This window comes from Melitaea cinxia, chromosome 17 (assembly GCF_905220565.1).
Source record: "Melitaea cinxia chromosome 17, ilMelCinx1.1, whole genome shotgun sequence".
NCBI classification, from domain to species: domain Eukaryota; kingdom Metazoa; phylum Arthropoda; class Insecta; order Lepidoptera; family Nymphalidae; genus Melitaea; species Melitaea cinxia.
Genome location: NC_059410.1, coordinates 12,138,399 through 12,150,459, shown reverse-complemented (window position 1 = coordinate 12,150,459; position 12,061 = coordinate 12,138,399). Strand labels below are relative to the sequence as shown.

Below are 12,061 nucleotides of genomic sequence, written 5' to 3'. Positions count from 1 at the left end.
CTTCGGATTGTGCAATGCACCTGCCACATTCGAGCGACTCATGGAGTGTGTACTAGCAGGCTTAGTTGGAGAGGCTTGCTTAGTCTACTTAGATGACGTCATCATTGTCGGCCGTGACTTCGAGGACCATTTGCAAAACTTGGAGCGAGTTTTCGCTAAAATAGAGGGGGCCAAATTAAAGTTGAACCCAAAAAAGTGTCGTTTATTCAGGAATAAGGTCAGTTATCTCGGCCATGTTATCTCCAGTGATGGAATCCAGACAGACCCGGAGAAACTGGAAGCAGCCCAAAAATGGCCTACCCCTAAGGACAAAACCGAAGTGCGGGCATTCCTCGGACTGTGCTCATACTACAGGCGTTTTGTTAAGGGATTCTCAGAGATAGCCAAGCCATTACATCGGCTGACAGAAGATAAACGACAATTTAGTTGGGATGGGACTTGTGAAGATTCTTTTCAGAAACTAAAAAAACATCTGTGTGAAACACCAATTCTGGGATATCCACAAACCGAAGGTCGATTTATAGTCGACACGGATGCAAGCAACACGGCCATTGGAGGGGTGTTATCTCAAAAACAGGGTGAAAGAGAAGTAGTTATTGCATATTTCAGCAAATCTTTATCCAAGCCAGAGAGAAACTACTGTGTGACAAGAAGAGAACTCTTGGCTGTTGTAAAGACGCTACAAAATTTCAACAAGTATCTCATCGGCAGACAGTTTTTACTGCGAACTGATCACGCAGCCTTGAAGTGGCTACTGCAATTCAAGAACCCAGAAGGTCAAGTAGCTCGATGGATTGAGCAGCTTCAGGAGTACGACTTCAAGGTGGAACACCGCAGCGGAAAGATGCATGGAAATGCCGATGCACTCTCACGAAGGCCGTGTCCGGAAGACTGCAAACATTGTGTTAAGCAAGAATCTAATGAAGTAACATTAAAGCTCACAAGAACAAGTCCTTTGGGTATCTGGGAGAGTGATGCTATGAGGGAAGCTCAAGAAAGAGATGACGACCTTCGGCACATCATCACATGGAAGAAACGGGGTGACGTAAAACCAATCTGGAGTGAGGTTGCACCCACTGGCGCTGTCACTAAGGCGTACTGGGCTCAATGGGACAGTCTGATACTTCAAAACGGAATACTCTACCGGAAATGGGAGAGGACTAACGGCAGAGAGTTCCACCTTCAAATAATTGTCCCGAGAACGAGAGTACCAGATATTCTCCGTGAAATACATGATGGCGTATCAGGAGGTCATCTGGGTGTCAAGAGGACGTTAACAAAAGTGCGAGAACGATTCTACTGGTTGCATTGTCGAGATGATGTACAGGATTGGTGCCGCAAATGTACTACTTGCGCTGCTGTAAAAGGACCACAGACCAGGAGCCGTGGGAATCTGCGGTTGTATAACGTCGGTGCACCGTGGGAACGAATTGCAGTTGACGTAGCGGGGCCATTTCCTGTAACGGAATCGGGAAACAAGTATTTTATGGTCGTCATGGACTACTTCACCAAATGGCCCGAAGTGTTCGCCATACCAAACCAAGAAGCTACAACAGTCGCTTCTAAGTTAGTCGAAGAAGTGATATGTCGCTTTGGCGTGCCTCTAGAAATCCATTCCGATCAGGGCAGGAACTTCGAATCGCAAGTATTCCAGGAAGTATGCAGAATTTTGGGCATGCATAAGACGAGGACCACCGCGTACCATCCACAGTCTGATGGAATGGTTAAGAGATTTAACCAGACCCTTGAGAGGCATTTGGCGAAATTGGTAGACGACAAACAAAAAGATTGGGACAAGTATATACCGCTCTTCCTTCTGTCGTACCGAACTGCCGAGCATGAGAGCATAAAAGCTACCCCGGCGTATGTCAATTACGGTAGAGAATTACGAATACCAGTAGACCTATTGACTGGAGGGTCACCGGAGGAATCAAATACCGTACAAGACTATGTCAGCGATCTAAAGGAAAAAATGCGCTATATACACGCCTTGGTTCGGGAAAATGGTTTACAGTCAAGTGAGAACATGAAAACCCGATACGACCGGAAATCGAACACGAGCGGCTTCAAGGAAGGGTCACTGGTGTGGCTGCATAACCCAACCCGCCGGAAAGGGAAATCTCCAAAGTTGCAGACCAAGTGGGACGGTCCATACAAAGTGGTTACCCGACTGAATGATGTGACTTACAGGATTCAAAAGCAATCAAGAGGGGCATTCAAAGTGGTACACCTAGACCGTTTGGCGCGTTACCATGGCAGTAACAACGATGCTCGGGATGAGCATCTCTAAGAGGGGAGTAGTGTTACGAACACTCGAAGAAACTAACGCCATCTAGCGGCAACCATTGAAACCACACAAAGACAGAGACCGCATGAAACTCTCTACTCAATACTAGATGGCGTTAGAGGAACTACTGTGGAACTTTGTAGAAGTATAGTCTCGAAAACCGGGGACATGCACGAACTTTCCAGAATGGTCTGGGCCTCGTGTCGGCCGATATAAATAGCCGCAGGGAGGCGAGCGAGTACAGTTCAGTTTGAGCGATCTTCGAGGCGACTTCAAGAGTGAAAACTAGTGATCAAGAGTGGTACCAGTGAAACCTACGACATTGGCTACGACTTAGGACATTGTTAGTGCTTAGTGTTTGAACCTAGTGCTTTTTGTTGAACCTAGTGCTTGTGAATAAAGTCTTGAAAAGAGTCAGCAGGTCTTTCTCTCCAAATTCTTCGAACCCTAGCACGTAACAATATCATTTATAAAAATATTGAAAAGTAAAGGACCAAGGTGCGAGCCCTGGGGTACACCAGAAGAAACGGGCACAAAAGAGGAAACATGCCCTTTCACTGTCACTGCTTGGCTACGGTTATATAGGTAAGAAGAAAGCCATCGAAGTAGATCGCCATGTATACCGACTCTTTCTAGTTTATTTATCAATATTGTATGTGGTATCTTATCAAATGCCTTAGAATAGTCGGTATACACGACATTCACCTGGTAACCCTGATCCATGGCAATAGAAACGCGATGGACAAACTCACACAAATTACTCTCCGTTGATCTCCCGTCCACAAACCCATGCTGCTGACTCATTAAGAAAGGTCTAAGACTCGGATAAATATTGTCATACACAATTTTCTCAAACAATTTAGCAACAGTAGACAATTTTGAAATCGGTCTGTAATTTTCAACATTATGCCTATCACCAGACTTATACACAGGAACAACGTAAGATCGTTTCCAAATATCAGGCATGATACCCGATCGTAAAGATATAGAAAACAAAAGCAGAAGCGGATAAGCCAAAGATTTGTGACACAATTGCAAAAAAATAGGTGGCAAGCCATCCGGTCCCGAACCCTTATCAACATTCAACTGCCTGAGATATTTCATAACAATATTAACGGTAAGCTCAATACGTCCCAACGACAAATTACTATTAGAAGACACATTACCTTGGGACCCATAAGAACTAGCAATGTTAGTCGGCGCTGAATAGACAGATTTAAAGTGTTCGTTAAAAAATTGACATATTTTACTTGCATCGGAGGTGCACTCATTCTTGAAAAAAACATCTTTAGGTATATTTACTGAAGCCCTTTTAGACCTAATGAAAGCCCAAAAAAATTTACTATTCCTATTAATTTTTAATTCTGATTGATATATATATTTATCATAACACTCAATTTGGACTTGTTTTTGACGGTTTCTCAGATAGCTGAACATGTTGTAGTCAGATACTCGACCATAGATTTTCCATCGCCTATGACAACGCAACTTATCACATATTATTTTTATTAGACCATTAGTATACCAAAAAGGATACCTTTTATCGCCTTTTAAAGTTTTTATTGGAACATATTGCGAAATTATGGAGTTAATAGTATCATAAAATAAATTAATAGCATCAGAGATATCACCTTTACTAAGCAAATGACACCAATCAATACCAGATATGACTTCATTTATTTCATTATAATTAGCATTTCGAAATAACCGTACCTTACGAGGAGTGGAAAAAGTAGATCTATCATAAGCAATACTTAATTTCACCTTAAGTGTGGGATGATGGACATCTTCCTTTGTAAGAGGAGAATCATTGCGACTCACAACACAGTGAGAGTTGCTAATTACTAAATCCAAATATCGCCCATTTTCATTAGGGACACTATTAAATTGTTTTAAGTCTGTAATATTTAAGAAACTGAACAAAGAATCAACTCCATATATCTAATTCCCAAACAAAAATAATCGTCTGTCAGTACGAAACTCACACATATTAAATTAAAATCACACTTACATTTTTCACACACACATAGATACATTCTGTGTCATTACAGTATAATGACACGACGCAACTACACTGACAAGTTGCTTACAGCCGTGGTTGTACCAACTGTCGATATGCATTATCGATAAATTCAAGTACTCAGTTAGGGAAATAAGGTTTTCAAAGTGATACAAAGGTAAGATGTTATTATAAAAATAGACTTAATTTATTATATACTACAAATCAAACATATTCATGTAAAATAAACGATTATAAAGAGTAAAGATTTGATAGTTTGTTTGTTAGCTATGAATAGGCTTCGAAACTACTGGACCGATTCAAAAAATTATTTCACCGTTGAGAAGCTACACTATCCTTGAGCGACATAGGTTATACTGTGTTTTCAAAAATATTAAGGATCCTTACTAAAACTCCAATAATGTAACCCAAGGGATAAAAAAATAACCTAAAAAATTCCTTACATTGCGTGCGCTGCAAAAACTAATGATAATAGAAATATATAATGTAGTAAGACTTTGTACAACACATCATTATCTACAATAATTGTATTTGCTCGCAAACGAAAAAAAAACTGACTGCAGTTACATAGCTAAGTAATACAATATACGTAATATATACGCGTTATCAAAGGTTACTAAAAAAAATTGTTATCAGATCTCGATGAAATTTGAACGTGACCACATGATAAACATCAGCTTTCTATTAAATTAAAAATCATCAAAATCGGTCCACCCAGTCAAAAGTTCTGAAGTGACATACATAAAAAAATACAGTCGAATTGAGAACCTCCTCCCTTTTTGGAAGTCGGTTAAAAAGTGTCGCGACAGCATATGTCTAACTATTATAATTATGTCAGAATACGTTTGGTGCAACGTTGTTGTGCCAAACAATGCCAGTCTACAATAAACGATTTAAAGTTAACATACATTTTGAGTCATCTGCTAGATTTAATGATTTGTTGATGACTCTGAAAGGGTGGACATTGTTAATTTTCAAAGTTGATAAATCTAAGTTTCATTTCACTATTATGACTAAGGTGAACCATATCTTGAGTACCTTGTACATGAGACAAAAAAAACTTATAGGACAAAAACAGTGTGGCGTTAGTGTTGGTTTGGTGCTCTCGACTAATCCTTCTATTGTTCGCCAACACTTGAAAGTTAGTGGTATTGATATAATCTGAACAAATTACACTATTTTTTGTGGGCGTCCAGGTTAATTTGTTATTACAATTTTTTTTCCATGTATCCCTTAAATTTGGATTTTTAGAAAACCTGCCAAATTTTTATGTAAAACATTATGGTCGAAGTTTACAGTAAGTAATTCTAGTAAAATGTATTAATACTCATAATACGTGTATTATATTTAATTTAATGTAATTCTATTATATAACTATGTTTATTAAAAAAAGCTAGCAATATAATATTTTAAATAAATCAAAATCTCAAAAATGTCTGTCTCCTCTTTTGCCTTTGCCGTTTTTATCGATAACCATCTACAAACAAACCGGTAACAACACTATCGCTCGGTGACAGTGACTTCTCGGAAATAGACTCCGATCAGTCGCTCGACTGATCCGCATATTGTATGAGGGCGAGCGGCCTGTGTTGGTAAACAAATCGAGTCAACACGACCGATAATATTTGTAATTTTTAAGTTTAAAAAAGGTTTAAAAGAAGTATACAAGTAATAATGTGATTAAAAAATACTTACGTATGAAAGGTAACGCCATGCTTTAGTAAATTTGACGTGGCAGATCTTTTTTTGCAGCAAAAAACAGAACAATTTGCCATTTTTTGAAGGACGTTGATTCAATCGCGCAACTAGATTTAGTCTAGTGATCAGTGCGGCTGCAACTAGTTTTATTGCATGCATATGGCCATTTGGCCTTATACCTTGACAGAGGGGAACGCCTGTACATGGCTACTCCCCTCCGTGTTGCTCTTTGGTCTCCACGCAGAGAAAAAGAAACAACTTCATCATTATGGGACAGACATGAAAATATTCACTTGAGAAGTTTGTCTAACGATTTTTTGTCACAATTTTTGTTACAACGTCTGCTGAATTAAAGCAGTATTTTGATCAACCAAATATTTCAGTAATTAAATGCACTAAAATTTTGGATCGATACTAAACGTTTCACTTTTGTGCCAGCGGAAATAGCTGTTAAATATTATTTTACTAAAAAAAAGCTGTTAAATATTTTATTTCTTTTGCTACATTTATGGCATCTGAACGAATTGCTTCTATAATCAATCTTTTAGTGCCTAATAATCGTAAAAGTCTAACAACTCGAACGACATTGGTTCGCATTATTATTTTATTAAAATTGAACAGTAATTACTTAAAACCTTACATTTTAATACACTTTTAATTCAATTTCTTTAACAAATATACTGAATTATAAACTGTGTAAATTATTTTTGACCCGACTTACGATTGTTTTTTTTTTAAACAAAGGCAATTAAATCAAATCAAAAAAATATCGATATATCGAAATATCGATATTTTTTCGATATATCAAACTCCGGTATTTAAAAATATCGATATATTGAGAATCCGATATTTTAAAAAATATCACAGCCCTATTTTCTACGTATTTGTACTCTGTGATTTCTATGCATACGTTCGAAATCTGAAGCTCTCTATCACCTACCCCACCCCAGCCTTCAAAATAATGATACTTGTAATAAAAAAAATACTAATTGATTGATTTTGAATAGCTCCATTCAACTACGTTGTCCTTTTAAATTGCTCACCTTAAAATATATCATTAAAAATCAAATTTTTAAAAAAAGAATCAAATATTTTGAAACTCCTATATCTTTTGATGTATACAATATTTTAAATTGCTCAAAGTGTTAAAGAACTGCTCAAGTTGCATTTATAATTGCTCAAGTACAGTTTGGAACAGCTCCACTTTCCTTAATTTCTAAATAAATATATATGTGTAGTTTAAACAAATTTAACGTTTGTATCATAAGACAGGTGAGCGCTGCGCATACGCATACAAACGCGTTCTTCAACACTTTGAGCAATTTTAAATGCTGTATACATCAAAAGATATAGGAGTTTGAAAATATTGGTAAAAAAATATTTTTCAACGACTTTTTTGATTTTTAATTAAATAGTTTAAGGTGAGCAATTTAAAGGGATAACATAGTTGAATTGAGCTATTGAAAATCTATCGATTAGTATTTTTTTTATTACGAATATCCGCAATTGTTTTGCTTCGCATCATTGTCTATGCGCACGCAGAGCGTTCACCTGTCTTATGATATAAACGTTAAATTTGTTCAAACTATTTTTATTATTTTATTTAAAAATTAAGGAAAGTGGAGCTGTTCCAAACTGTACTTGAGCAATCATAAATGCAACTAGAGCAGTTTTTTAACACGTTGAGCAATTTGAAAATATTGTATACATCAAAAGATTTAGGAGTTTGAAACTATTGATAAAAGAATATTTTTCAAAGACTTTTTTGATTTTTAATTAAATAATTTGAAGTGAGCAATTTAAAAGGCCAACGTAGTTGAATTGAGTTATTGAAAATCGAACGATTAGCATCTTCTTATTACGAATATCCGCAATTTTTTTGGCTTCCCATCATTATCTATGCGCATCCGCAGCGCTCACCTTATCTTATGATATAAACGTTAAATTTGTTCGAAACATATAATTATTTAAAAATTAAGGAAAGTGGAGCTGTTCAAATCTGTACTTGAGCAATTATAAATGCAACTTGAGCAGGGTTTTAACACGTTGAGCAATTTAAAATATTGTATACATCAAAAGATATAGGAGTTTGAAAATATTGATAAAAGAATATTTTTCAACGACTTTTTTGATTTTTAATTATATAATTTGAGGTGAGCAATTTAAAAGGACAACGTAGTTGAATTGAGCTATTCAAAATCTATCAATTAGTATTTTTTTTTATTACAAATATCATTATTTTGCAGGCTGGGGTGGGGTAGGTCTCTTTATCATCTCTTATCTCTCTCATCCATTCTATAAAATTTATTGCCATTCATTAATTGTAGCTTCTAGTTGCATGCAGGTCTTAATAGAATTAAAAAATGGTTGCTGCAATTATTATTATTTAATTTCACCATTTAACTTTGAAAAAATATCAAAATAAAATTTACTAATTCAGAATTATAGCTATAACACTTAATTGACAATTGAGATAAATTAATTACATATTTACAGATTAAACAATATGCGGTAATAAAGTAATGTTGCGGCAATTTGCACTTTTTTGTAATGAAATTTTTATAACAATCTCTAATATTGTTTTCTTTCCATTTACCAATACAGAGGGTCTCAGCATGGTCTCTGCGTTACACTGCACAACACTGTCAAGTATTGCGTAATGGCTCAAGTTGTGGATAACGCTATTTGATGATGACAGAATCCGATCGTAAATTTTTTTGACTCATTATACTTTTATTATCTTCGAATTCTACCACACGTGGATATTTCTATTCGCATATATTAATTTTAAAGTTGCAGTTAATAATTGAGGGTTTAGGGACTATTGTTGGGTCGAAATAAAAGTCTTCTCAGAAGGTGTCGATCGAATATATTTACGTAAAAAATGGTAATATTTATATAAAATGATTAATAATAAAAAGTAAGTATTACAATAGTTGATGAGATTTATGACCAATCGCAGATCTTTATTATTTAAGCCTTGCGTCTCTTTTCCGCACGTGGCTATCTCTTTTTCCGCGCGTGCCGCTGTCGATTACTCATGCGCTTCGTCGCGAGTCGGAGGCACGGTAGCGCGGAGCGATATCTATAAATAGATCATACGTTCCCGCGTCTCGCCCTTTTCGGCGGCGATCGGCGCGGCGAACGGATCTCTGACGTGTACTTCACTCGGCGGCGGCGTGATTGTACTTCGTGAAGATCATCATGAAGAATACGTGCGAGTTAGCTCGAAGACTTCTGTGCATGTAATTGCTGGTGTATCCGCTTGCATGGTGTGCTTCGAAACAGTTCTTTTCAGAGCTAACGATCTTGTTTCACGGACATTAAAACAGCTCTTTTCAGAGCTATGTGCTTTCTGTTTCACGAACACGTCAATGTATCTTGGTAACGGTAATGGTTAAGGTTATGAACGGTGAAGGTATTTTTAAGGTAAAGGTATCGGTAAGGTTAAATGGTAAAGGTATCGGTATCAGGTAAGTTATCTTGTAGCCTCATTGAATTACTATTACTACTTATGTAATAATAGTTCGATGTGGTAGGTAGCCACAAGGGCAAGCAGGTCCCACTGACACATTGTACTTACTGTTGTCAAAGTCTATTTGTATCGTAGGTAGTACGTACCGGGTGATTTCTTTTCGGCCCCATGGGCTGAGGTTCCTTTTAATATTTATTCTACTCTATGGGCTGAGGATACGCCCACTAGCTGAGAGTTACCCTATTGGGTCTCGGGTCAAATTGAGTTGTGTTGTTTTTCTCTCCGTTGGGATTCCTCAGTTTCTCTTGCGTCGTCTGTCACCAACATTGGGACAACAGTGGCGAATACTAGCGCGACACCATCTCGCTCCACTCAGGCGGTTGACACATGGTGGTTTTTGGTTAGTAAAAGTTTGACATAATCTCTCCGATGCCTCCACGCTGATGGGGTATCCATAACGATTTTCCCCACGTTAAAAACAAAGTGGGTTTCCCTATAGTGCCTCGGAGAGCACATAAAATAGTCGGTTACGGTTGTTATCATAAATATCTGATAACGATCGTTAGTCGTTACTCGTAGTAGGGAACATATCCACCAACCTTCAATAGAGCAAAGCGGTGAATTAAGCTCCAATCCTACCCCTAGGAGGAGAAAAAGGCCTATGCCCAGCAGTGGGGTGTTACAGACTGAATCGTATATAATATAAATTAATAAAGCCTCAGACGCTACTGTTCGTGAAATTGACTTTTAGGAAACGTATATAATTTGGTTATAAATTTTTAATCATAAAAAAAAACACAAAACGTATCAGGTAAGGAAATAAATTTAATTTAAGATATGTTTTCATTTAGGTTTACGTATAAAGATTATCGAAAGTCGGATGAATTACATTTAACATATCAGAAGCGATCATGCTTCGACCGTGCAATTCAAATGCCTTGTAATTGCATGCTCTTGTAAATTTGGCAGCAGCAAAAGACGCTACACTTTGTGCTAATGCAACGGATTGATCATTTTCACAAAGATTTGCTTTAAGTGCCCAATTTAGGAAAGTTCCCAACGAACCAGCTAATATATCACCCTGTCCACCAGCTCGCCTACCAGAGCCATCCTCATTTATAAACCAGTCAAACTTCCTTAAATTTGAATGGTATTTATCAGCCTCTCCTTTTTCTAAGATCGTCACATAGTCGCCCCAAAAATTGTACCATTGATTATCTGCTTCAGGAATAGCTTCTTTCAATCTTTTTGCTTCTGCGTTATTAGGAGTTAAAATAGCTCCGGGGCTCGGATAATTTTTAATTACGGAAATATTCTTATAAACTGCGTAAAGCCCATCAGCATCAATAACCAAAGGTTTTTTCAATTCCTTACAAATATTAATTACGTCGTATGCTAAGTTCAACCCTTCTAGTTCCCGACCTAAGCCCGGTCCTAAAACTATAACATCTTTACTATAAAGAAGTGAGGAAATGTTTTTTGACGAATAAGGAATAACGATTAGGTCCGGGCTGTAAGATTTTATTACGGGTGCTGCATCTTCCGTAGTAATTACAAAAACTAGGTCCGCTCCGACCTGGAAATATTCAATATTGATAGTTACATATATTCAACAAACACTTTATAAACCTACAACAGCGTTATATATTAGTTTGATTTTATGCTTTTTTTAAAGCCATGATAAAATCGGTAATAAAAACCGCTTAATTGTACTTGTACCTATTTTATAAATCTATGTAATCTGTGATCCAGGACTATTTATGGTACTAAGTACCATAAATAGTCCTGGATCACAATATTTAAATGGTTAGCTGTACTTAGCTAACCATATAAATATTGTGATTACATTAGTTTATGTAACTTATTAATAAATTGATGTACCTTTAAGGCAGATAAGGCAGCAAAATACGGTGCTCCCGTATATTCTATAGAACCACCAACAACAGCGATTTTTCCAGCTTCTCCTTTTCTTTTGCCTTCCAACTCTGGAATTGATGCTTTTGTAAGAGTTAGGAGAATATTTTTGTTTATGTTATTTACATTTATATCTGAGCACTCTTGTAAAACTAATGATTGTATTTCAATAAACTCTAACGTCAATATTATTAAAAAATACATATATGAAATTTTTAACATTTTTATTTTTAATTAAAATATCACCAATATACCAATGAAAAGACTAATAAAAACAAAGATAAAACTATTTTCTTCTTGAAACTCCAGAAAGTTAACTAAAACTGCCAAAGAAGTTGGAACTAGTTTGTTTTCCCGAGATATTAACTGTGTCTGCAATACAATCAAGATATAATTATATCAACGTGATGATATTGACCTTGTAAAAGTTTACGAGTATAAACAAAGACTAAAGTATCATTGATAGCAATGATTTTTTTTTCACCTACTACGTCACGTCATTCAAAGACGTTGTAAGCATGATAAGATTATATGAGTAATAAAATCTAAAAGTAATAATTGTTTGTTAAAAATAATTTAATTATTGTGAGTATATTCAGGATACATAAACAGTTTACAAAATTATTAATTTGCACAAGTGAAGTCTATCACTTACAATTGAACTTTG

General features: G+C 36.2%; 1 protein-coding gene across 1 annotated transcript; it reads right to left on the bottom strand.

Annotated features, from left to right (window-relative positions):
- Positions 1-10,285: 10,285 nt before the first annotated feature.
- Positions 10,286-11,631, bottom strand: LOC123661487 (ATP-dependent (S)-NAD(P)H-hydrate dehydratase-like). The gene is made up of 2 exons (XM_045596442.1): positions 11,362-11,631; positions 10,286-11,056 (listed from the first exon to the last, which is right to left on the bottom strand). The coding sequence occupies exons 1-2, from the start codon at positions 11,614-11,616 to the stop codon at positions 10,334-10,336; spliced, it is 978 nt and encodes a 325-aa protein (XP_045452398.1). The 5' UTR covers positions 11,617-11,631; the 3' UTR covers positions 10,286-10,333.
- Positions 11,632-12,061: the final 430 nt, after the last annotated feature.